The sequence below is a fragment of the Ursus americanus genome, chromosome 33 (genome assembly GCF_024610735.1).
Source record: "Ursus americanus isolate L20-20 chromosome 33, mUrsAme1.1.p, whole genome shotgun sequence".
In the NCBI taxonomy this organism is placed as follows: domain Eukaryota; kingdom Metazoa; phylum Chordata; class Mammalia; order Carnivora; family Ursidae; genus Ursus; species Ursus americanus.
The window spans coordinates 5,359,945-5,387,058 of NC_142159.1; the positions used below are offsets into that span (position 1 = coordinate 5,359,945).

The window sequence follows — 27,114 nt, forward strand, 5'->3', positions numbered from 1 at the left end:
CTAATTTAACTGGTCTGGGGTGAGGGGCCTGGGCACTGGGAATTCGCAAAGCTTCCCATGTGCCACAAGGTGGAGCCACTGTAAGCAACAACCCTTGCATTCTGGAAATAAATCCCATTTGGTCCTGGTGTATGATCCTTTTAATGTTATTGAATTCAATCTGTTAGTATTTTGTTGAGTGTTTTTGCATCAATATTCAGCAGGGTCTGTGGTTTTCTTGTAGTATCTTTGATTTTGGTATCCAATCAAAATCATACTATTGGCCTCATAAAATGAGTTTGGAAATGTTTCCTTTTCTTCGGGCTTTTGGAAGAGTTTAAGAAGGATTGGTGTTTTTCTTATTTAAACGTTTGGTAGAATTCTCCAGTGAAGCCACTGGGGCCTGGGCTTTTCTTCGTTGGGGGGTTTTTGATTACTGATTCAATCTCCTTACTAATTACAGATCTATTTAGAGTTTTTATTTCTTCATGAGTCAGTCTTGGTAGTTGTATGGTTCTAGAAGTTTATTCTTCTAGGTCATCCAATTTTCTGGCATGTAATTGTCAAGAGTCGTCTCTTGTGATCCTTTTTATTTCTGTGGCATCAGCTGCAATGTCTCCTCTTTCATTTCTAATTTTTGTTCTTTGAGTCTCCATGGTTTTTTCTTTTTTTTTTTTTTAAATAATTTATTTATTTATTTGACAGAGATAGAGACAGCCAGTGAGAGAGGGAACACAAGCAGGGCGAGTGGGAGAGGAAGAAGCAGGCTCATAGCGGAGGAGCCTGATGTGGGGCTCGATCCCAGGATTCTGAGATCACGCCCTGAGCCGAAGGCAGACGCTTAACCACTGTGCCACCCAGGCGCCCCTCCATGGTTTTTTCTTAACCTAGCTAAAGGTTTGTCACTTTTGTTGACCCTGTCAAAAAACAAAACAAAACAAAACAAACACACAAAATAAACCCCCAAAAAACCACAACTCTTAGTTTTGTGGATTTTTTTGGTATTGTTTTTCTATTCTCTTTTATTTCTGTTCTAATCGTTATTATTTATTTCCTTCTGCTAAGTTTTCATGTTGAGTTTGTTGTTGTTTTTCTATTTTCTTGGGATACAAATTTAAGTTGTTGATTTGATGTCTTCTTTCTTAATGCAGCCCTTTGCTGCTATAAACTTTCCTCTTTGTACTGCTTTTGCTGCATCCCATAGTTTTGGTATGTTGTGTTTTCCTTTTCAGTTGTTTCAAGGTGTTTTCTAACTTCCCTTGTGATTTCTTCTTTGGCCCATTGGTTATTCAATGGTATGTGCTTTAATTTCCACACATCTGTGAATTTTCCATTTTTTTCTTTTGCTATTGATTTCATTTCATTCCACTGCGGCCAGAAAAGATACTTGGTATGATTTCAGTTTTCTTAAATTTGTTGAGACTTGTTTTGTGACCTAACATGCGATCTGTTCTGAAGAACGTTCTCTGTGTGCTTGAGAAGAACGCACATTTATTCTCCTGTTGTTGGGCAGAGTGTTCGGTGCAGGGCTGTGAGGTCCAGTTGACCTACAGTGTTGTTCAAGTCCTCGTGTCCTTACTGAACATCGGTCTGGTTAATCTATCCATTTTTGAAAGTGAAGTGTTAAAATATCCTACTATTATTGTACTATTGTCTGTTTTTCCCTTCAATTCCGTAAATGTTTGCTTCACATATTGGTGTGCTCTGCTCTTATATATTTATAATTATTATGTCTTTCTGGTGAATTGACCCTTTTATCGTTATCGTAATGTCCTTTTTTTGTGACAGCTTTTGACTTGAGGTTTATTTTGTCTGATAGTGGTATAGCCGCCCTTGCTCTCTTTTGGTTACCATTTGCATGGAATATCTTTTTCCGTAATTTCACTTTTTAGTGTGTGTATGTCCTTATATCCGAAGTGAGTCTCCTTGACAACATACGTTTGGATCCTGATGTTTTCTCTATTCAGTCACTTGATATCTTTTGACTGGGGAGTATAATCTGTTTACAGTTAAAGTAGTTGCTGGTAGAGAAGGACGTAACCATTACCATTTCGTTAATCGTTTTCTGTACATTTTGTAGTTATTTTGTCCGTCTTTTCTTTTCTCCCTGCCTTGGTATTTCCTGCCTTTGTCGTGACACACATTGCTTCCTTTCCATTGTTTTGTGAGTTTTCTTTTTTCTTTTCTTTTTAAAAGGATTTTATTTATTTATTTGACAGAGAGAGAGAGATAACAAGTAGGCATAGCGGCAGGCAGAGGGAGAGGGAAAAGGAGGCTCCCCGCCGAGCAGGGAGCCCGATGTGGGACTCGATCCCAGGACCCTGGGATCATGACCTGAGCTGAAGGCAGATGCTTAATTGACTGAGCCCCCCAGGCGCCCCTTTTGTGGGTTTTCTATAAATAGTTACTATTGGGATTACATAAAATATCTTATAGTTAATACAATCTACTTTAAACAGTTAACGTCAATCACATACAAAAACTCTACTTCTTTACATTTCTCCACCTGCCTTTGTTAACCATGTCACAAATTACATCTATTTACGTTTTGAGTCATTACCATAATTTTATAGTTATAGCAATTTTTTTGCATTTATCTTCTAAATTCTATACCAGAATTAAAAGTGATCTTATATGATTACAGTTTTACACGATTCTTTATTTTCTATATATTTACCTTTATCAGAGAGCTTTATATTTTCATATGCTTTTGTGTTGCTGTGTAGTGTCCTTTCATTTCAGCCTCAAGGACTCCCTTTAACAATTCTAATAAGGCAGGTCTAGCAGTGATGAACTCTTTCAGCTTTTGTTTATCTGGGAAGGTCCTTCTTTCTCCTTCCTTTCTGAAGGACAGTTCTGCTGGATATCGTAATCTTGGTTGGCAGTGTTTTCCTGTCAGCACTTTAAATGTATCTTCCCACTTCCTTCTGGCCTGTAAGGTTTCTGCTGAGAAATCCACTGATAATCTTATGAGAGCTTTATGGCATGTGGCAAGTTGCTTTTTTTCTTGTTGCTTTCAATATTCTTTTTCTTTGTCTTGACTTTTGACAGTTTGATTCTAATGTGTCTCAGTTTGGGCCATTTTGGGTTCATCCTAGTTGGAGTCTCTTGAGCTTTTTGAATTTGGATGTCCATTTCCTTCCACAGATTTGGGAAGTTTTTGGCCATTTCTTCAGATAAGCTTTCTGCCCTCTATCTCTCTTCTCCTTTTGGGACTCCTGTAGTGTGTATATTGGTCCATTTGTTGATGTCCCCTAAGTCCCTTAGGCTTTCTTCACTTTCTTTATTCTTCTTTTTTGCTCCTCTGACTCAATGATTTCAAATCACCTTTGAGTTTAGTGATTCTTTCTTTTGCTTGATCAAGTCGGCTATTGAACCCCCCCATAGTGAAATTTTCAATTCAGTTATTATCTTCTTTAGCTACAAAATTTCTATTTGATCCTTTTTTATAATTTCTGTCTCTTTGCTGATATTTTAATTTTATTCATGAATTGTTTTCCTGGTTTAATTTAGTCGTCTGTGTTCTTTTGTAGTGCACTGAGCTTCTTTAAGATGATTATTATTATTTTTTAAAAGATTTTATTTATTTATTTGACAGAGATAGAGACAGCCAGTGAGAGAGGGAACACAAGCAGGGGGAGTGGGAGAGGAAGAAACAGGCTCATAGCGGAGGAGCCTGATGTGGGGCTCGATCCCATAACGCCGGGATCACGCCCTGAGCCGAAAGCAGACGCTTAACCGCTGTGCCACCCAGGCGCCCCTAAGATGATTATTTTGAATTCTTTGTCAGTAATTCTCCATTTCTTTAATTTTGGTTTCTGGAGATTTATTTTGTTTCCTTGATTAGATCACAGTTCCCTGTTTCTTCATGTGCCTGGCTATTATTATTATTAATGTGCCTGGCTGCTATTATTATTAAATTTTTCCTGTGATTTATGCATTTGGAAAAAACAGCCACCTCTCCCTATTTTTATGGACTGGCCTCACAGTGAAAGACCTTCTCCAGTTAGCCTGGCTAGAGCTTCTGGATCTGGAGGTCCCTCAAACTTTTTCCAGGGATGTGTCTTCTCTGGGCTTGTGCATGTAGTTTCTCAATTAGAGAGGGGTTTGCCATTTTCTTTCTTAGGATCTTGCAATTTCTTGCTTCCTCTCATGTCTCTTTGTGTTACTGCAGGTTTTCTGGTGCTACAGCAAGTCCTGGGCTTTATTTTGTGCCCCGTGGCTCCCAGGCATCCTAAGTATGCTGGTTCCTTGTTTGCACTCTAAGTCAGATGAGACAGAAACCAGTGCCTTGGGCAGTTCCTTAAAACCTGGAACATTGGACTTAGGTTCTACTCTTCTCTTTCCTTCCCAAGGGAGAAGGTGCTAGTTAGGCTATTCTCAATCATGCTGAGCTGTGCTGGCTTTGAAATGGCTTTTCTCACCTGTTTTACTGGGGCTGTTCTTGACTTTGAGCTTGCCTGGGGTACTGTGACTTTTTAACTGGTTTCTGGAGTTCTCATAAAGACTCTTTGGATCATACATTGTTATGATCCAAAGTTGGTGACTCTGGGGGGGAACAAAGTCTGGGGCTTCTTTTGCCATCTTGCTGATGTCACTCCTCAAACCCCCTTTTAATGGAACCTCATCTAGGCACCCTCCCCACTGTCTTGTCAGCAGAGACTGCTGGACTGAAAGTGTCGTGAGGGTCATCTGGGCCTTACACCTGTAAAGGCCTTGCTGGATCATAATAAACTCTCTCCTGCCCAGCAGGATATGTGATGGTTGAATATAAGTTCATTCTGCTTTATCTGACCAAGCGTGGCCTGCGTGGTCTCCATGCTTCAGGTGAACATGTGCTCTTAGCCATTTCAGAGACATATGTGTTTTGAGAGGACATTGCACCCATGGAATCATCAAGAGTCCTAGGTACTAGCTCCATGACCCCAGTAGATGTGACACCTCTAGTTTCTCTTTTGTCATGCATCGTCAGACCCACATTTCCTTCTTGGGAGGCACAAGGAGGTAGGTACCTCTAGACCCTAGGAATCCACATGGGAAGTGTCACCAGGAGGGTACCAGGAATCGGGGGTGGAACAGATTCCCCAGCTTATGCTAAGAGATCTGAGCTAAGAGGTGGCCCAGCCAGGGTAGAACTTAGCTTACAGCAATGAGAATGAAGCTGTCCCCCACCTCTCCCTCAATGTCCCTCTTTCTCTCCTTCCTATAAATTCCTTGCCCTTCCCTGTTATACACCTGCTTGCCAGCTGCCATTCAACTAAGAGTATTGTCAGGGAAGCTCAGATTGTCTTGTAGAAGGCCCTAGTAAATACCCATTGAATTGGTTTGAATTTTGTTCTTTCCATGGCCCTGTGCTACTCCTTAAGCCAGTGTGTTTCCTGCCAAAAAATCTAGATATGAGAACCCCCTGTTAGACTTGCCTTTTAATAGATTCTTCTATTAGAAGTTTCATTTGTTCGTTTGTTCATTCATTCATTCAGCATATGTTTTTGATTTTTCTTAAGCCCACCCAGCAGAGGGTCTTAGGAATTCCTGCCTCAGTCTCTGGCATGGTGACATCATTTTGGTGTGGCCACAAGAGAAGGAAGCTAGGATTGGCAGGATTTCTGGAGGCCCTAAAGGGTCTTCACGACTCTCATCCACAGAACTCTGCAAAACAGCCCTCTGGTAAGCCCTTTGAGTGACTGAGCCCCTCTGGATGGGGCTCTCAGCTGGAGCAAGGAGGCTACTGGGACAGCAGGTGGGTGATTAGGTAGAGGCTGTGGCTGACAGATTGGAGGAGCCCAGGGTAAGCAAAAGCCATTAAGGCCAGCACAGGGCATCTGGGGAAATGACTGTGAGGATGTCTTCTAAGCCGAAGTCTGAGGTCACTGGGGCAGGTTCTGAATCAGATGCTTCCACATGCCCAGCCTCCTCATGTTGTTGGCTTGCATATGCACGGGGGAGGGGCAACGAGAGAGCTGTGATGATTTCCTTTTATAGAGACTCTAAGAGGAAGTACATTTCTCCATTACTTCCTGACACAATTTTTAGATTATCCACCTACTCAGATACATTTTTCCCCTCAGTTCATTCAAGTTGAGAGAGGGAGAGAGAGGGAGGGGAGAGGAATTGAGAGGAAGGTTTTCAAAGAATTAATTAAAATAAAGTCTCTTCTAGGACAAGATGTGCCATCTCTGTGCTTCCTTTGGGGTAGGGGTTGGGGTGGGGGCAGGGTTAGTTATGTCCATCCAAGAGGAAAAGCTTCTTAGCCCTGGTCAGCAGTTTTAGACCTGCATGCTACATCTGGCATGTGGCCTGCCCACCATCTTTCCTTCTTCCTCCCTCCCCTCCTCCCTTCTTTCCTCCCACCATCCCTCTCTCCCTCCCTCTGTCTCTCTGTCCCTCTGTTCCCCTCCCCTTCTGTCTATGTCTCTCTCCCTTCTTGTCTCACTCCCTCTTGCATCCCAGTGCAGTGGTAGAATGTATACTTTCAGATCTCAGTCTCAGGAGTCAGACAGACCTGTGTTGAACCTCAGCTTTGCCATCTATTATTATATGTGTGAACTCGGGCAAGTTATTTAGCCCAAACCTCATTTGTTAAACAGGGTAAAAAATAACACCAACCTCTTTGGGATGTTTTGAGGTTTGGAAGAAACCATGTGAGTAAGATGCTCGGCACTGTGTGGGGCACATACTCAGTGCTGGGTAAACGATGGCTGGAGCTCCTCCACCCTTGTGCTTACCGATGCTTGATTCCTTTGATAGCCCTGTTCTGGGCCCTCAAGGATGTGTTGGTGAAAAAGGCAGACAATGTTTTCTGCCCTAAGGAGGTCTGTCTGGTGGGGAGGTGGCCACTCAGGATCCTCCTCCCTGGCTGTAATTCCACTGTGGGCTGAATCTGTGGGCCCTTCCATCTCAAACTGCTTTCAGACAGAACCGTACTAGCTGGTTTGGTTTCCTGGGCCTTTAGGGAGTTAGGTCCACATGAGCTGTGCATTTGTGATTGCACCAAATTGTAGTTAATTTAGTCAGTGAACAAATATTTACTGAGTGCCTACCATGTGCCAGGCACTGTTCCAGGCATTTGGGATGGACCAACAAATAAAACAGAGACCTTGCTTTCGTGAAATGAGTGTTCAAACAGGAAGAAACAGACAATAAACAATAAACACACATAAATAAACTACATAGGGTGCTATAGAGTGATACATGCTGTGGGAGAAGGGACACTGAGTAGGTAAGGGAGATTGGAGGTGTTAGGGATGGAGGTGGGGGAGGGTTGTGATTTTATTAAGGGCTGTGAGGGCAGACCTCATTGAGAAGGGGACATTGAGCAAAGACTTTAAAGAGGAGAAGTTTGCCTTATCTGAGGAGAAAGGACTTTATGAGAAGAGGGGAAAGCAAGCGCAAAGGCCCTGAGGTGAGAGCATGGCCCCTTGTGGGAGGAGCAGGCAGAAGGCAAGAGTGGCCGGGGAGAGAGGAGCAAGAGAGGGAAGCTCTGCGAGAGCGGAGACTGTGTCTGTCCTGTGCCTGGTGGGTGGTAGATGTACAGTGAGTATTGGTTGAATGAGTGAATCCTTGCTGGCATCTCGGTCTGACCTGAACTGGACCAGGCCAGGGCTGACCTCATGACTAATTTGCCTGAACAGAGTGGCTGATTTAAGCTTTCCTTTTTGATAGGAACAATTTTCAGATCACCAACAGAGCTCATATAAAATTCAAATATGCCATTGGGGGCATCAAAACACAAAGCTCTTTCCTTAGCATGTAAAAGAGCAGCACATCTGCTGAAAAGTGGGAAAAACAAAATGAAATTGCAGATGACCTTTGAATGCCTAATTTAAAGAAAAGTCTGTACTGAGCTTTCCCCATAGCTGCTGTGAAATCTCTGTGAGTGGGGTATTTGGATTTCCAGCAGATGTCCATTATAAAGGTGCTGGAGGAATAAGGGGGTAGGCCATCTATGGAGAAAGAAGAGGCTGCCCCCAACTGCTGGTGACCATATGTTATGTTCTCCCTTTGGCCCTTAGGATGTCTGATTTTGTGTCTCATCTGGATCTCAAGTCTCCCCACCCCTCATCTGTAGAGAGCTAGTCTCCCACCTGTCCTCCTCCTCCTCCTCTGCTGCTGGGGACTGAGTGCCAGGAACATCTCAGGGATATACTCCTAAGGGACCACCTCCATCCCTCACCCCAGCCCTTCTAAGGCAAACCGTCTCTAGTGTGGCCTCTGGTTCTGTCTGGCCTAGGGCTGATGGACATTGTCTTAGGCACTCAGGACCCTGAATGGAGCTCCAGCGCTCTCTGCCCTCACCTCTGCTCCATTAATGCCTTTCCCCAGCTCTGCCTGTCTCTCCCTCTGCTTCTTCATCTTACTAACTCCCTTTTCCCTTCTCATCTGGTACAGAAATCCTGGGAGAAATTGAACATGTATCCCCAGCAGCCTAGGGTCGGGAGAAACAACCACCCCTGAGGACATTAGTGGTTCAGGACCATGGATAGGGCTCTTTGACTCCAGCAGCACCAACCATTGACTTGGGTCAGCCAACTCAGGGCATCTATCTGAAGGTGGCCTTGAGAGGCTCATTTCAAGATGAAGGGGCAGGGGCCTATGTGACTAAGGGACCTGACCATATTCCTTGCTAGTAAGTGGCAAAACAGCGTTAAGAAACCAGGCTCTCTGATTCTTTCCACTGCACCAAGTTAAGTACCCCCCATTTTTTTTTTAATTAATTTTCAAATCTGAGTCACAGAAGGGCAGAGGACTTAAAGTTGCCTATGTTCCTTCGGGATGAAGCCAGTTCCTCTATGGGTATATGTAAAACAGCAGCCATGAGCCTTTAATGAATAGAGAAACAAATGTAAAGAAAGGGTAGAGATGACAACTGAATATATTAATCTATTTACTCAATAAATATTAACTGCGTGTTTATGAATTGCCAAACTCCATGTGGGGATTTAATAGTGAATCAGATGTGGTACTTGCCATCATGAGGCACTCAGGCGGGTGGGAGAGACAGAGACATAAGCTTGGCTTCACATACTTTTGACAATTCACTTGTTTCCCAGGTTACTTTTTTTCTTCTTTGGGGAAGTCCAGTGTGCACAGAATTCCTCATGTGGTCTCCCGTCGGATGCCTCACTGTAGTGGGCTGAGCCTTAATAAGGCAGGCAGTGGAGCAGAAACGTAGGAGTTTGAGCTGAGATGATTGATTCTTGAGTGAAAGCCCTTCCAAGGCAAGGTTCTTTGCCTGTGAGTATGCTCTAGAAAGAGGTGTGACTGATCACTTTGGCTAAAATAAGCATCTAGCCACACTCCTAACCTCCTAGTCTATCTATCCATCCATGGGAAAGTGGTTAAGAAGGCAGAATTTTGTACCAGATTGCCTGGGGTTGAATCCTGTTTCTACCATTTATCAATTGTCTGACCTTGGGCAGGTTACTTAAACTTCCGGGGCCTCAGTTTCGTTGTCTATAAAATGGGAATCGTAAGAATACCTATCCAATATAGTTGCAGGGATGGAATGAGTTTATTTGCAGTAAAGTGATAAAAAAGCTCTTGGCACAGGAGAAATGTTTAATAATCTGTTATTATTAGGCTGAGCTCCATGAGGCCAGGGGTAGTGCCTGGGATACCATGAGTGCTCAATACTATTTTTTTAAGGTTTATTTATTTATTTTAGAGAGAGAGAGTGCGTGAACGGGGGAGAGGGGCAGGGGGAGGGGGGGAGAGTTTCAAGCAGACTCCCCACTGTGCCTGGAGCCTGATGTGGGGTTCAGTCTTACAACCGTGAGATCACGACCTGAGCTGAAATCAAGAGTCAGACACTCAACCAGCTGAGCCTCCCCGATGCCCCTCAGGACTATTTTTTAAATGAGTCAATGAATGAATCGAGCATTTGCTAAGACCTGAATTATTGTGTGTCAGCCCCTGTACTCAGCCACCGTCCCTTGTCTTGTGTCTTCTCAGCTGAGGAGAACTCAATGCTAGCTCTCTGTACTTGCTCCGAAAGACCCGGCCCAGGACTAGGACCGACCTGGCAGTGGTGCCTGTCCCCAGAGACCACCGGCCCCTCCTCTCGGTGCTGATCCAGGGATGTAGCACGACCTGATGAGTGAGAGGCTCTGTCATCAGCAATGCAGAGATCCCTTTGCTGGTCCAGGATTCCCCGTCAACATAATAAACCACCCCTGGCTGGTGTTGGCTCAAAATGATGACAAATGAGCTGCCTGTGTATCGCCAGGCAGGGAAAATCATATTTGGAACACAGTGGTGGCTTCTGTGTTAAGCATGTCCTGGGGAATCGGAGAGCCTGCAGGTGGAGTTAGAAAGCTGAGCAGCATGGGATTACTCCCCCAGCACAACTGGATGTGGTACAGGGACAGGCTTGCCGCCTCACCCTGTCTGCTGTACATTGTTTATACCCTTGCTGGATGTATCCCCAGCTGGAGAGGAGGGAGACCCTGTTTTGTTTTCATGTTCCTGTGGCATAGCTACTGCGCTAAGCTCTTTTCAGTAAATCTCAGGCTCTGCCCCCAGTGCTGGGTGCAGAGTGGAAACAGGACCGTAGCTTGGGAAGTGTGTCCCCTGATGGTGTGTGGAATCCTTGCAGCCTGGCAGAGAGAGGTGCCTGAGCGTTGCTCTCCCGCAGACCTGGGTTTGACTCCCTGCTTTTCCGCGGCTACCCATTTGACCTTGAGCGTGTTCTTAAACCTTGATGAGCTTCAGTTTCTTCGCATGTAAAGTGGCAGGGGTGGGACGTAATAGCCATTTCAAAGGGTCATTGCAAATGGTAGGGAGATAATGTTAGTGAAGCCTGCGAATAAATGGTGGTTTCCTTCTCAGACCTGCGCAAAAGCACCAGTCTTTCTGGGTTTGTTTGTACGTGCTCTCTGCTGTGCCCCTGGGATCCAACAACGAGGTGTCCCTGGACCACTTGTTAAGTGGAGAGTTAGTAAGACGGGCCATGCGTGTCTCTATGTTCCACTTGGGGACACGGAACACACACAAAATCCATCCCTCCCACTTCCCTACCTCCATACATAAACAGGCTGAAACTAAGGAACCTTCCCCAAATTTGTTGAACGAGAGATTGAATTTGGTTGGATCTCTGGGGTTCTCGATAGAATCTAGGGGCTTCCTAAGTTGGACAGGGGAAAATGACATCTTTATTTTCACCGATTTCCTGTTGAAACTTGGCATGTCGGGGCGCCTGGGTGGCACAGAGGTTGGGCGTCTGCCTTCGGCTCAGGGCGTGATCCCGGCGATCCGGGATCGAGCCCCACATCAGGCTCTTCCGCTATGAGCCTGCTTCTTCCTCTCCCACTCCCCCTGCTTGTGTTCCCTCTCTCGCTGGCTGTCTCTATCTCTGTCGAATAAATAAATAAAATATTAAAAAAAAAAAAAGAAACTTGGCATGTCTACCAATGATGAATATAGGCAACAAGGTACAGCAGTATTAGCAGTATTTGTGAATGGGTCACTGATAAGATCGCACGTATTTTCATCACCTGAAGATACGGTTGTTGTAGCCCATCCAGAAATAGCATTTATGGTTGGGACTGTGGTATTTATCAGGCCCACTGCTAGATCTTATTAATAATGCATTCATAGAGGAGTGCCTGTATTACCAGGTGACACATTTTCAAAATGTTTTGAAAACTGTATTTCAGTATAATTGGTTTCCTTTGTAATTCTATATATTTTGTTTTATTGAAAACGTTTATTTCATTAAAAACATTTATTTTATTCAAACATCTCATTTGTGAAGGCTTCACGAGGCTGCCAGAGGGGGTCATGGCCCAGCAAAGGTGAAGAACCGCTGGTGGAAGGGGTTTGGGAACCCTTCGACAGGCACGACAAAGGTGGGGGGTTAGCATCCTATGGGTGTTAGTCTAGAGAGTATTTCTAGCTTTCGTTAGGAGCTCCAAAATGGCAAAGAATTAGAGCAGTGGCTCTCTACTAGGGGTGATTTTTCCCACCTAGGGGATGTTTGGCAATGTGTGGAGGTATTTTGGGTTGTTTCAAGTGGGAGGTGCTCCTTGGCATTCAGCGGGTGAGGCCAGGGATCCCGCTAAACATGCTACATGCTACATGCTACCTGCTACCTGCAGAGGACAGCCTCCACAACAAAGGATTATTCTGCCCTAAATACCAACAGTGCCGCAGCTGAGAAACCTGGACTAGACTATCACAGCATTAGTGCGAATTTCTCTGATTGTCAAGACCTCTAGGAAAAAAAGAAAAAAAAGCAATGCACAACTTCATTAGAAACACCTGTGCTGACTCTCCCGTCCAGCCCTAATGCACATCTGTAATGTATACCAGGTGCCGGGCCCTCGGATTCCGGAGAGAGGCATGGCCCTGGAGGAGCTCTGGGTCTGCTGTTCAGTAGGGTGTGCAAAGTGCAGCCGTTATGCACATCTCTACTGGGCACCTGCTGTCCAGGCGATGTGGGGGCTGGGGCTCGGTGTGAATGTGACAGAACACGGAGTCCACACCGCGCAGGGGAATGTGTGCCATGTGTGATGGTGGAGAGGCAGGGTGTGTGTTTGGATGCGTGTTGGGGTGAGGATGATTCACCTTAGCGGTCCCTGAGGTCTCCCCGGGGTGGGGGTGGTGGTGGTGGTGAGCTTTGACCTGTGACCTGAAAGATGAATAGGAGTTGTCCAGCACAGAGGATGGGGAAAGGATGCTTCAATCAGAGGCAGGGGGAACGAGTTTGAGACTCAGAGTGAGCCAAGGAACAAGGAGCATCAGAGGAAGGAAACGGAGTCTGGCTTGGACTAGAGTGTCATTTAAGGGAAAGAGTTGCAAGAGATGAAGTCTGGGAGAGGAGCAAGGGCTGGCTCATGCAGGGAGGGGGTGTCTTGCACACCATATTGAGGATGAAGGGCTTTATTCAGGGGAGCCATTGAAGGAGTTTAAGCAAGAGTAGCAGGCCATTGTTGTTTTGTTGAAAGGCACAGACTGGGAGAGAAGAGAGGAGATCTGGAATTTGGTGGATGGCTGTTGGAGCGGCGGAGGAAAAAAGGAAAGGACAAACAGAAGGAGGGAGGGAAGAGAGGAAAGGACAGACGGAGGGAGGGAGAGGCGGAGGGAAGGAAGAGCAAGGAGGGAGAGGCGGAGGAAAAGAGGAAAGGACAGATGGAAGGAGGGAGGGAGAGGGGGAGGGAGAAACTGCCCAGGAAACCAGGGAAGACTCCTCAGAGGAGGTGCTAGTGAAGTGAATCTGGAACGGGGAGTAAAGTTAGCTAGGGATAGAGGGCAGGGGAAGGGCACTCCAGGCCAAGCATTGTGAGGGCCTGAAAGGGCCTGGGGTGTTTGTGGATGATGAACTGTTCGGCGTGAGCAAAGCTTGGTGTGCAGGGGAGGGGGCGAGCACGGGGCTCAGTGCCAACATCTCCATAAGCGTGGTCTCTGACCCTCTCCTGAAGGGCGATTGCCGAGGGCCAGAGACACTGTGTGGCCCCTGCTCCCCCCATCTGCCCAGACAAGGCGCCCCTGCCAGAAGGCATGTCTACAGCTGGGCCAGAGTCCCACTGTAGACTTGAGGTGTGCAGATGGCTCTCTGCGTGGCTGGTGAGACACCTTCAGTGGACATGATGGTCGGCCTCACATCTGCAGCCTTCCCCTGCGTTTCCTCTTAGGGCGGCTTCATTAATTACATGGCTTCGACGAATCCATATCTCAGCCCAGAGCACACTCCCAAATTCCAGTCTACAGCCCTAATTGCCTTCTGGCCATCTCCGTCTGGATGTCCCACTGGCTTCTCCAACTAAATTTGTCCAAAATTGACCTTATCAGTCAACAAATATTTGCAGAATTGAATTGAATTTTCCTGCCAAACTTCTCAAAAGAGTTATCTCCTCAAAATTATCATTATTTGTAGACAACATGATTGTGTACCTAAAACACCCAAGGGACTCAACTGAGAAATCTTTGGAATTAATAAGAGTTCAGAAACCCAGTTGGATGCGAGATGAATATATAAAAATCAATAGGTTTTCTGTATGTCTGTAAAAACCAGCTAGAAAAATAAAATAATGGGAAAAATGGTATTCACTAGAGCAAGAAGAAGTGCATAAAATGTCTGGGAACAACCTTAACAAGATGTGACTGGGACCTTATGTAAAGAAAAGTACACATCTTTATGGATAGATGAGCTGGTATTTATTGATCATGTATCGGGTGTTAGGTACTTTCTGAGCATTTAGCAATTTAGCAGGTATTATCACATTAATCTACACAGCCATCCTTGAAGTGGGTATTAATTTTAAAGATATCAAAACTAAGGTTTAAAGGGTTTACATAAAGTGCCCACCAAGTATTAAGTAGCGAAATGGAAATTTGCACGCAAGGTTTTTGCTTCCCAAACCCATGCTTTTAACCTTTTCCTAGGCCACCTCCCCAATAAACCCTAAATACACAGACAAATGAAGTTGGAAGGTGTCATCTGAATGTTATGAAAAGATTCATTCATTTCACGCATCCGCTCATCCCCACAGTAGGTACTGAGTGTCTACGATGGGCAGGGACTGAACTAGGTGGTGGACTGAACTAAGTGGTAGAGATAAAAATAGGCATAGGCTCTCAAGGAGTCTACTGACGGAGAAGCCACCCTTGGTGAAGGCAAGGATATTCACAGTGGATGACTAGCGAGTAGAGGGGACATGCATGCCATTGTCCTGAGGGTTCCAAGATGGCAGTTTGGAGGAGGGAAGGAGTCTCAAAGCACCTGTAGTCAGCTGGGCGAAGGAACTGGAGAGCGAGCATCGCAAGCACAGAGAGTTGGGTGCGCAATTAATATTCATGAATTCATTCATTCAACCAGCAACTCTTCCAGGAGCATCTGCTATGTGCCAGTATAGGTCTGGGAGCTGGAGATAGAGCAGAGAACAAAATAGCACTTCTGCTTTCATAGAGATGGCATTCTAATGGGAGGGGCAGAAAATAAGGAGGAGAATCAACGGCAGTGGTTGCTAAATGCTACGGAGAAAAATAAAGCAGGAAGCTAAGCACCTGGTTTGAAAGCAGGGAGGCCTGGATTTTATGTAGGGTGGGCTCCGAGGAGGTGATATTTGACTCCAGAGCTCAAGGAAGTGAGAGAATGGGTCACATGGGCTCTTGAAGGATGAGATTTCTGGACTGAAGCGTCCCAAAGTAAGTGTGTGATGGGCTTAAGGAATGGCCTGGAGGCTGCGTGGCTGACCGTGGGGAGGAAGGGACAAGAGACAGGAGAGGTCAAGAGGCAGCCAGGCATCCATTCAAGGTAGGTCTTTGAAGGGCCAGGACTTTAGCCTTTATGTTGAGGGAGATGATGAGAAGCCAGCCAATCTTCAGTAGAGCGGTCTTTCGAAAAATATGACCGAGAAAAAGGCAGGTCAGTGTCGCTGCTTGCAAAACAGTGAACATTTTAACCTACACGAAAAATCTAAACAACGCAAAAATCACACAGCTGGGTAGACAACAATATTTGCAACAAATACGACGAAAAAGTAAAACCTAGATTCTATGAAGAGTTAGTACAAGTTGGTAAGAAAATCACAGAAACTTACGGAAGATTTAAGTACATAAAATTTGGGAACCTCTGTATGTCAAACATCACTAAATTAAAAGGCCAAAACAGCGACAAACGTGTATGTGGTAACTGTGATGCCTAGAGGACATAAGTATGTAAATCAACAAGAAAAAATAAACACCGCAGTGGAAAATTAGCCCAAGATTTCATCAGATAGTTCCCAAAGGGAGGATTTAAAATTATTAAGGAAAGTCGAAAAAAAATGTTGAATCGGAGTTATAAAGAGAAGCTGAATAAAACACGATAGCTTTTTTTTGGGGGGGGATACCTGTCAAGTAGGGGTAAAACTTTTTAATAAGAGAACACACAGTGCGAGTGAAGATGGCTTGAGATAGGCATTTGTAGGCATGGCTGTTGAAAATGGAATTGGAGTAGGTTTTCTAGAAAGTAGTTGGGAGATCCAGAGCAGAGCACCACAAACGTTCATACTTTGACCCAGGACCCTGCACTTTGGGAAGTCTCTCATTGGGAAATCATCCAAAAACAAATGCGTGAACAACACCCCAAAGCTTTAATTCTCCAGGATTGTTCTTGAGGCTGAAATGGGTCTTGGCTGTGTCTGATCGCTGCATTGACTGGAGAGAAGTATGGGTGAGTGGAGGCAGCCCATCCTGGGGACAGAGAAAGAAATGCAAGTTGCCCTCGGATCAAAGTGCATAGGAGCATTCCTGTCTATAGGGCAGTACACTGGTCATGAGAAGCGAAGAACAAAGAATCCGAAAATACTCATTTAAAAAGATACACGCACCCCTGTGTTCATTGCAGCATTACTTACAATAACCGAGATATGGAAGCAGCCCAAGTGTCCATGGACAGATGAATGGATAAAGAAGATATGGTGTATATAAACATGGACTATTACTCAGCCATGGAAAAGGGTTGTCTCTTGCCATTTGCAGCAAGCTGGATGGAGCTTGAATGTATTATGCTAAGAGAAATGGCCACTCAGAGAAAGACAAATGCCATGTGATTTCATGCGTATGTGGAATTTAAGAAATAACACAAATGTGCTGTATGATGACTAACATAATAAAAAAAACCATTATAATAAAAAAAATAAACAGGTAATTATTACCTAAAAAAAAAAAAAGAACACAAACAAAAAGGAGTCAAACAAAAAGAGACAGATTCTTAAATGCAGAGAACAAACTGATGGGGTGGGGGAAATAGGTGAAGGGGATTAAGAGGACTCTTACAGTGACGAGCCCAGAGTAACGTATAGAATTGTTGAAATCACTAGAGCGTGCACCTGAAACTAACAGAACGCTGTACGTTAACTCTACTGGAATTAAAAAATAATCGCAATTACAAAAAGGATGAAGAACAGGTAGCTCTTTTCTTGGAAGAAATTCAGCATTTTATAGGCATGAAAGGACATTTAGCCCTTTTGGCACGGACTCCCTCTCTATTAGCGTTTCAGTCTGGAGCGGCTGCTCTCTGGGTTATAACTTTCTCAACTCACTAACAAACATTTGATTTCAGGGAGACTTCCCAATGAGTCAGGCTTCTAGCACTATCTATCTCTAACAGTGCCTGCCACCGAGGTCAGCCAGCGTCATATAGATAATACCACCACCCCCAACCTCGAAACCGAAGCTGGATGCGGTTGTGGCGTAAGTGAACATTCGTTCTGGGCCTCTCTGGCCGTGGACGGGCATTTTTTCCGCTGCACTGACCAGCATTCCTTTTGTCACTAGACCTTACAAAATGTCCAGGTCTTATTTAAAACAGAAAAAAAAAAAAAATCCAGAAACAATTGAAATGTCTGACAGTGGGAGAACGGTTGAGTAAATTCTAGTTTAACCAGAGACCAGAATGTTGTGTATCCATTTAAAAGGCTGTTTATTGAGCCGATTCAATATCTTGGGGGAGCAGCTTGTGTTATAATGTTTACCGAATTGTTGCAAAAGAAAACCGAGAAATGACCTGAACGGCCATCAACCGGGGAGTGGTTGAATAAATTGAGATACATCCTTGCCGTGGAATATTACACCTTTACATAAAAAAATAAGTTAGATATGTATCTGCTGACCTGGAAGGTGTCCCTGACGTCTTGTTAAGTGAGAAAGCACATTGCAGAGAAGCGAGCTAATGTAGGATCTCATTTTTAAACAAAATAATAAAAATTCTCCCAGAATGTGTCTATTTGTTTGCGTGAGAGTGGAGAAGGTTGGAGAGGGACACATAGCTGCCTGGTCACTTTGGATTGGGTGGAAAGGAGAGAGCTAGGAGATCGGTTTTTCTTTTTACGTCTTTGTGTTGCATATATGCATATCTATGTATGTCGCAAATGCACCTTGCCTCTTGTAATTTAAGACAAGAATAATTTACTGAAGAAAGAGCACCCATTATATATACAGTATTATATATATATATATATACACACAGTATTAGCTACACAGTGTGAAACGTGTCTGGAAAAATCTAGAAAAAAATGAAAATATTAATAGCAGTTGCCTCTGCAGGGATGGTGCGGTTATAATGTTTCCTTTTTGTTCATCCTTGCCTGTATTTTCCAAATCCAATGAGCAAAATGTATAAATTATTATTTAAGATATAAGGGCTTCCGCCTTGTCACCAGTCCATCTTGCCTTTCCTTACTACGATCTGGCCTCTGTCCACCTGCCTTCGCTGAAATTCGTGTATCCATTCAACACTTACTGAATTGTCGGCATTGGGGATGCAGCGGGGACCAGGACGAATCTCGCACTCTCAGCGTTCTACTTCCAGAGGGACCACTGAGACACTAAACCGAGTGACCTTGCCCCAGACCCTCATCTTAGCCTGTTTGTGGTGCTCAATACATTAAGTCAAGTTCTCCTGCGTGGAAATGCCCTCTGGTTCTCCTCCCACCGTTCTGCCTGCCTCCCTGCCCCCTACTCCATCACCTTTCTTGTCCCCGTACGTGGAAAGTGTTCCCAGGGGCTCTGTTGTGAGCCCCTTCACTGCTTTCTCTGTAGCAGGAGTACCGTTTATATCCAGATTCTGAATTAGAAATGGCAGATCTGCGCCGCTCTGAGCCCAGGCAGCAGCCCGGAATGCTGGGGATGGTGGTAAATGTTGGTATCGGTGGTGGTCTGGGACACGGATGGTGGTGGCCTTTACGGTGTGGCCCCTGTGGGCTCTGACCTCAAGATGCACTCTGTGCATCACTCGGTGCCCACATTGGTGTGTTTGCTTATCTCTGGTCTAGGATCTGGGCCCCGTGGCCCCTCACCGGGTCTAACCTAGAGGAATGAATGAACGAACAAATGAATGAATAAATGACATAATACAATGACATCACTGGGCAGATTTTAGAAACATGAGTAGATCTGGTGCCTGTGCCAATGAGGGGAAGTTTAGGGAAGTGAATTAGGGGGCTCCTTTGAAGCTTTATTTCATTATTATTGTGGCTGAATATTTTTCTGGTTTCTGGGCCACTTATGTCTTCTTTTGTAAACTAATTTGTTCAAGACCCTGTCTGATTTTTCAGTGATAGTGCTTGTTGTTTTCCTATTGATTTGCAACAGTTCTTTGTATATTACGGCAATGACTTTTGTCCTAACATTTTTCTATCCTTTTCTGTTTCTATTTTTGACATATATGTACTTTTTGCATAAAACTACCAGGTTTGTAGTATTTTCCAGTTTTTGTGTTCAGAAAAGTCAACCAGATAATTATTTGCCTATATTTTTTCTAATTATTTTTTTGGGGCCTGATTTTGTTCTCTTTTCTGCATCTGGAATTTATTTTAGTAGATGGTGTGAGTTGGGGAGGTAGCGGTTCTTTTTCCAGTTAATTTGGTGACCGTGCAAAAATGTTTTTCTTTTCTCATTGGTTTTTTAATATTGTCTTGTACGTATTTCCATTATTACGTGTATTAAGACTGTTCCCGCAACACTGGTTCACGTTCTGCCTGTCCGCTCCTGGACCGCCACTCTGTTTTCATCAGCCTCATTTGGTGGTTCTGGTTAGTATCTTGCAGAAGAAGGATACTGCATTTACTACCATTTCAAAAAATATGCATTGTCTATGACCATCTAGTTTTCCACTTAAACTTAGGTATCATTTTACCAAATTTAAAACAGGTCATTGGGCTTTTGATCAGAATTGCATTAAGCTTATAAATTAACTTTTCAAAAGGTTAATATTCTAAATTAACCTTTCAGTAGTTCGTCTTCCTGCTCAAGATGACGTTATGTCTCTTCAATTATTCAGGTTTTTAAAATCCCTCTCGAAAAGGCATTTTCATACAGTGCCTGCTCATTTCTTACTGAGCTTATTTCTATGTCTTGCATGCATGTTGTAGTTATCATAAAGAACTTTTTTCTTTATATTTTTATCAGTCACTGGCATATGGAAATGGTATTGATTTTGTAAACTTATTTTGCTTTTGGCTATGTTACAGAGTTTTTTTTTTAATCAGTACTAATAGCTTTATAATTGATTTCTTTGGGTTTTGGGTATATTAAAATACCATTTGCAAACCATGTTTTTTCTTGCTCCTTTTGTGTGTGTGTGCGTGTGTGTGCGTGTGTGTTGCATGAGTTAGCTCTTCCAATAAGTCAGGAAACCTCACAAGTGATAGTCGCATTTCTGTCTCATTCCTAAGCTCAATCAGGTGTTTCGCCGTAAATATGATGTCGGTTATTGTTCTAAAATGGATGCTGTGTCATGGTAAGGAAATCTTTGTCTTAGTTCCAAATGCTAATTTTAATCAGGGTTACACGTCCGATTTTATCAAATGCCCCTTTAGCATTTATTCAGAAGACTTTAAGTTTTGTCTCCTTTAATGGGATACTTTGTGTTAAGAGAGTTCTCAATAGTGAAGTCATTTCAGAGACTAACTGTCCTTTGTCAGTTAATCCCTAAGTGGGCTTTAAAAAAAAATTAGTGTTGAGTCCATTTATCAGCATCAGAGTGAAGGAGGGAGGGGGGTCTGAAGTGGCCGTTCACGTGTGAACCCCTTCTGTGAGTAACGGTGTGGTTGGGACTCCATTCCTCAATTTCTCTTGCCTTAGTTTTTCATCTGTAAAATGGATATTAATAGTATCCATCTGTGAGGGCTGTTTGTGAGGCTTAAACAACGCAGTCTATACGAAGTTCTTAGAAGAGTGTCTAACCAAACACTCACTAAATAGAAGCCACATATTAAATTATTAAAAATTTACCATGTGCCTGATACTGAGTTTGGGGTGTGGATTCAGAGACGGGAAAACTCACATATGGTCTGTCTTCTCATGGAGCTTGCAGCTTGGCAAGGAGACAGATACTTATGAACTAATCACGTGGAAGGATGGAAATTTGCTTCTATGATAAGTGCTATCAAGGAGAGCTTATGGTGTCATGAGAACATGTAATAGAGGGGTTGAGCTAGTCAAGGAGAGACACTGGACTGAGATCTGAAAGATAAATATGCTCAGAAAGTAGGGCAGAGTATTCTAGGAAAAGAGAATGTGCAAAGGTCCTGTGGTTGTGCAGGAAGATAGCATGGCTGGTAGAAAAGAGGAGAGGGCAGTGTTTGACTAGAAGGCTAGTGGACACTGGGTCTAAGAGGTCACTAAGGGCCAGATGATGCAGAGACCCTCCCGGGCCTATAAGTGATTTTTTTCCTTATTGAACAGCCATGAAGAATCATGGAAGGTTTGGTGTAGGTTGAGGGGAGGGAAAATAACCTGATCAGATTTCCGTTTTAAAAAGACACCCCGGTAGGGGTGCCTGGGTTGCGCAGTCATTAAGCGTCTGCCTTCGGCTCAGGGTGTGATCCCAGCATTCTGGGATTGAGCCCCACATCAGGCTCCTCCGCTGGGAGCCTGCTTCTTCCTCTCCCACTCCCCCTGCTTGTGTTCCCTCTCTCGCTGGCTGTCTCTCTACATCAAATTAATAAATAAAATCTTTAAAAAAAAGATAAAAAGACACCCCGGGCTGCAGTGTTGGCAAGGACCAGATTAAATGCGGTTGACCAGTTAGGAGGTTATTATGGCAGTCCAAGAGAGAGACTGGTGTGGGCGGGGAGGGCGGGAGTGGGGGTAGAGACAGGGCGGTACATTGCCTGTGGGGTTGTGATGGAGAGGAAGTGTCAGAGGAGAGGGAGGGAGGGGGACACCACAAGCCTGAGCATCCCAAAGGAGATGTCGGGGCTGGAGCTCAGAGGGAAGTCTAGCCTGCACTGTGACGTTGTGGGTTGTCAGTGGGCAAATGGGGAGGTCCTTTAGACCAGACAGAGAGGAGGAGAGGTCCCAACACCAAGCCTGGAAAGGGGCCAGAGGAAGAGCAGGGGGTGGACGGAAGGAGAGGGCAGTGGTGAGGGAGAGAGCCTGTGGTTCCCCAAGCAACAGCATCATTAGATCCAGTGAGAGGAACAGCCTCTGGCCCCAACAGGATGCTGTCCCATCAGAAGGTCAGAGTTCACATTTCCGCTGGGCACCCAGGTGCTGTGCATGCACGGTGAAGTCTGAGCTGCTCTGGCCTGGCAGGAGTGTTTCCAGAAGGAGGGTGTGTCTGAGCAACAGTCTTAATGGCAGCAGAGACAGAGGTCTGTTAAAGTGAAGACCGAAAAATACCCACTGCCCATCATGACCTGAGCGCACCTGCCTGGGTGGATCAATAGACCGGAAGGCAGAAGTGACAGGGCTGGAGAGTGAGTGGGAAGGAAGGGAATGGAGACAGAAAGTATAGACAGATTGTGTTTTCTAGAAATTTGGCAGTGAAGGGGAAGAGAGAGACAAGGCTGGAGGGAGTGCAGTGGGAATTGTTTTCTCGGTGAAGGAGCCCGAGCGCACTTAGAATGGGAAGGCCCCGGTGGAGAGAAAAATGATCGGACTTGTGTAGCGTGCACAAGAGAGAGACAGGGGTCAGGTTCTTGACGGGGAGCGGGGATGGGATTCCAAGGGCAGATGGGACCATTAGGTTTAGATCGGAGCAGAGGTTGGTTCCTCCTTTGGGGGAAGGAGGACAGCGTGGGGCAGGTTGGATGGGTTCTGGATGGGGGAGGGGGACACAGGACCAAGGCCAAGGGACTCCCCCTTGTGGCTTTGTTTTCTGCACCAGGCTAGAGCAGAGACAGTGAGCTTGGAGGAGGGGCCTGCAGAGTCAGGAGGGCATGGAAAATGGAGAAGGTTGCCAATCATTGTTCTGACATTTGATGTTCTAGAGGGGAAGCCTGTGTTCTGCCCCGTCTGGTGGCTTCTAGTTCCAACTCTCTTTCTTATCGCCCAGTTGTTCCGAGGCTCGAGCCCAGGGATGAACATTTTGTCATCTGCTCAGTGCACGGCACAAGCAAGTCCAAGCTTGGTCTGTCACCCACCTTCCCTCCCTCTGTGCCAAGCCTGGGGTGGCCTAGGAAGCCCGTGGAGACACGGGTTCACATCGCTCCCGTTTCTCTGGAAGCTTCTAGGAGTTCTCCTGGCCATACTGATCTGCTCCCTTTTTCTCTCCCAGGCCAAAACTGCACGTTCCAACTGCAAGGTCCCAATGGGACAGTTGAGAGCCCAGGGTTCCCGTATGGCTACCCCAATTACGCCAACTGCACGTGGACCATCACCGCAGAGGACCAGCACAGAATCCAGCTTGTATTCCAGTCCTTCGCCCTGGAAGAGGACTTTGACGTCCTGTCGGTGTTTGATGGCCCGCCCCAGCCAGAGAGCCTGCGCACCAGGTACTGTCTGCCCTCCTCCCCGTAGCCAACAGCGGGGGCCCCGAGCCAAGCCCGCTCGCCAAGAAAGCCCTCTGTGGGCTCTGTCCTCAATTCCTCTGCTTTCTTTACGTTTCCAAATTCCTTTCTCCAGCTTAGAAGCAGCCGGTAGGTGGGACTGATGGGTAGTGTACTTGGGAAGAGGAGTTAGAAGACACAAAGAGTTTGAGAGAAATTCAAGTCTTCCTGTTAAAATGGATTTTGCGTGGATTTGTATGTGTGTGTGTATCTGTTGGTGTATATTCTTTGCACGTGTGGAAATCTAATTTCTCCCCTTGGACGCAGCAGATATGTGTTGAAGGCAAGTAGTGATCATGTCTCCATCCTGTACTTGGAAACCGTCAATACTTGTTGGAATTTGCCTTGCATTTGCATGGCCTTGACTGTGGGCATAGAATCAGGATTTGGGGACAGAGGCGCCTGGGTGGCGCAGTTGGTTAAGCATCTGATTCTTGATTTCAGCTCAGGTCATGATCTTGGGGTTGGGAGATCGAGCCCTGTATTGGGCTCTGTGCTAAGTGTGGAGCCTGCTGGAGATTCTCCCTCTCTCTCTGCGCCTCCACCGCCCCCCACCCCCCAAGAAAGGAGTTTGGAGCAGAGTTCCCACTCTCTCAGACCCCATCCTGGTCATTGGAAGAGAAAACTCGGGAGAGGGCTTTCCTGCCCCCCGGAGCTGTCGCCCAAGGGAGAGAGAGAGCTCACGTCAAGGATGGAGACAGGCAGGGAGGCTGCGGCCTATGCAGACAGGCTGACCTGTCTGGGACAGAAGTCAAGACCCCAGAGTCCTAGCTCTCTGCTTTTGTTGACCTGGTGGCCTGCCGTGGTCCGTGGCCAGCCTCGTCTGGTTCTGCCAGCCAGGCTTTGGGCTCCCTAGGGAGCCAGAGGGTTAGTGGCTTACCAGCCAAGCCCTGGGGAGCTCGGGGTGCTAATGAGCAGAACAGTAATGAGCCGTTCCCTGGCGGGTGCTTTAACTCTCGAGGCTTTGTTTACGGTGCTCTGTGCCCTTAGCTTGCGGGCTCCTGGAGCAGGGTCACAAACAACAATTACAGGACAGCGCCAGCCCTCTTTTCTCCTGCTTCCTGCCCTCTTAGGGCAGTGCAGAGGTGAGGCTGCCAAGCCTGCAGCAAGGGTGGGGGCACCCGGGACCCCTCTGGCTAGTAGTTTGTCCCGGATAAGGCCGGGCTTATCCATCCTGCCTTGACAGTCGGCAGGTTTGGTGCACAAGGTCTCCAGTGACACTTGGGGGGGCACAGGGACTGCAGTCCTCTTCACTGCACAGCTATGTCATGACACCCCTTATGTTCCAGACAGTGGCCTGGGTGCAGGGGATGCGGTAGCAAGCACAGCAGAGCCGCTGTCTTCTTGGGGCTACCTGCTAATGGGGGCGGTGGGCATGGATGTGAATATGTGAGTTGAGCGTTCAAGGACATCAGAGCTAGAGATAAAACAGGGGAGACTGGGACTGGAGAGTCTGGATGAGGTTAGAAGGGAGTGCGTCCTCACCACCGGGGCCTGAGCTCAGTGACACCATCTGTGGGGCCCTTGCATAGACTTTTGATGGATGTTGAATGAAGTTGAAAGATGGAAAGGCTAATGGGGTGCTTCGCTGGGGTGTGGACAGCTGGAGGCAGACTCCGGTTCTGCGTCCCGGAGCCGTTCCAGCTTTCCCTGCTCTGAGGTCCACACGGATATCGTCAGACCTCTGCTTTCTGCCACTTGGGTTTGCTCACTGTGAGAGTGCAATGCAGAACACCCATGGGAGGTGGGGGGGCTGGTCTGGCCTGGAAGGGTGGGGAGGGGGTCTTGGGAGGGGAGGCCCTGGTTGTGTTCCCGGCCCCAGTGCAGCCCACTCTGGCCAACCAGCCATGTGTGAGGAGGAGGCCCCCCGGGTTTATGCCTTCACTCGGTGGTCCCCTGCTTGGGGTCTCCCTTCTGTGATCTTCCCCATCTGCTCATTTCCGTTCACTTCACCACCGAGGGCCTGCAGGCTTAGCAGAGGAGAAAGAGTGCTGTGCCTCCTGGGGTCCCTGCAGACAGAGGAGCTCCCGGCTTGGAGGACACTGGGTGGGGAGATGACCCCAGGGGACAGCCTGAATAGCAGGAAAGAGTGGAATAGCACTCCTTGAAGGTTTCCGAGCGCAGCTCGTTGGAGGATGGATGGGGGGACAGCAAGTGTGTGTTGGGTGGGGACTTCTGGGTTCTTGTGAATTATTTTCATGTTTTTGCGTGGTTCTTAGTCTACTCAGGTGTTCTTATTCATGAATCAGTTTCTATTTGTATGTTTGTCCAGGAAATCATCCGTTTTATGGAGATGGTCAGGGGTCTCAGCCTAGAATCATACAGTCTCCCCATCTCTCTGGTATCGGGAGCGATCTATCTCGCGTCTGCTCCTGTGTGTTTGTGTTTTCTTTCTTTTTACTCAATTCGTCTTGTCAGAAGTTTGCCTGTTTTATTGGTCCTTTTAGCATTCCACCTGTAGGGATATCAATTTTGTTCTTTCTCTATTATCTAACGGATTCATTTCTGCTTTTATCTTTATTCATTCTTTTCTCCCTCTTACCTTGGGCGAATGTTGCTCTTTTGCTGATTTCGTGAATTGAATTAGTTTCATTATTTCTTGTTTGATAACAAAAACATTGAGACATTTTCCCTAAGAATAACTTCGACCGTATCCCATACATTCTGATGGATGGTCGTTATTTTAGGAGGAGTCTCTAATTGTGGTTTTGTGCCTTCCTTGACTCTAGGATTTTTTTCCCTCAGATTTTCCAGTAATATTTTTTATGCTTAAAAAATTATTATCTGGTTGTACTGCATTAGGGATCAGATGATGATTTCCACTTTGGAGAATTTGCTGACTTTTTTCCCTACAGTATAAGATCATTTTTTAAATAAGTGTTCTACAAATATTTGAAAGAAATAATTTTTTTGTGAAAAAATGTGTGTTATTCACATTATGTAATTTTTCTAATTTCTTACTGTCTGAATGAGGTTTGTCAAGGATAAGCAGTGCAATGTTTTCACATTTTCGCTATTGTTCTTGGCAATTGATCCTTTTATTTCTAAGTTTTTACTTTATATATTTTGGTGTTATACTTTTCAGCATGTAAGTATGTTTAAACATTAGATATAAAGAGTGAATTTTATCATTTTTTCAATATAAAAGTTATCTTTAGTCCCCCAGTTCTTTTTTTGTTTGTTTGTTTGGTCTTAAATTCTACTTTGATGCTGGTAAAACCACCTTCTTTTTTTTTAGGTTTGCATTTATTGGGTCCCCCTCTTTCCCAATTCCTCTATTTTTAATATTTCTGCCATTGTTTTAGTTATATCTCTCAGGGTATCATTGGATTTTTTTGTAAGATTTTTAAAAAAATTTATTTATTTGAGAGAGAGATACAGGAGAGAGCACAAGCAGGGTGGGGGGGCAGAGGGAGAGAAACAAGCAGATTCTCTGCTGAGCAGAGAGCCCGACGAGGGGCTCAATCCCAGGACCCTGGGATCATGATGTGAGCCGAGGGCAGACGCTTAATCGACTGAGCCACTCAGGTGCCCCCAGAACGCATTTTAAGGTGTATTTCTCTGTCAACATCTCGTCTGGCTAGGCTTTTTCTTTTTTTTTTTTTTAAAGATTTTTTATTTATTTATGTGACAGAGAGACAGCCAGCGAAGAGAGGGAACACAAGCAGGGGGAGTGGGAGAGGAAGAAGCAGGCTCCCAGCGGAGGAGCCCGATGTGGGACTCGATCCCGGAACACCGGGATCACGCCCTGAGCCGAAGGCAGACGCTTTTAACGACTGCGCTACCCAGGCGCCCCATGGCTAGGCTTTTTCTTAATCGTGTCATACTGGCCCTGCATCTTGTAGAAATTCCTTAGTGTTTGTAGCATGTAGGTATCTGT

The 27,114-nt window shown here is 45.5% G+C and overlaps 1 protein-coding gene across 1 annotated transcript in view; it reads left to right on the forward strand.

Annotated features, from left to right (window-relative positions):
• Positions 1 to 27,114, forward strand: part of CSMD2 (CUB and Sushi multiple domains 2) — a 571,607-nt gene that overhangs the window by 37,637 nt on the left and 506,856 nt on the right. The window contains exon 2 of the mRNA XM_087858682.1: positions 22,964 to 23,180. Within this exon, the coding sequence (XP_087714808.1) occupies positions 22,964 to 23,180 (217 nt within the window). The remainder of the gene's footprint in view (positions 1 to 22,963; positions 23,181 to 27,114) is intronic.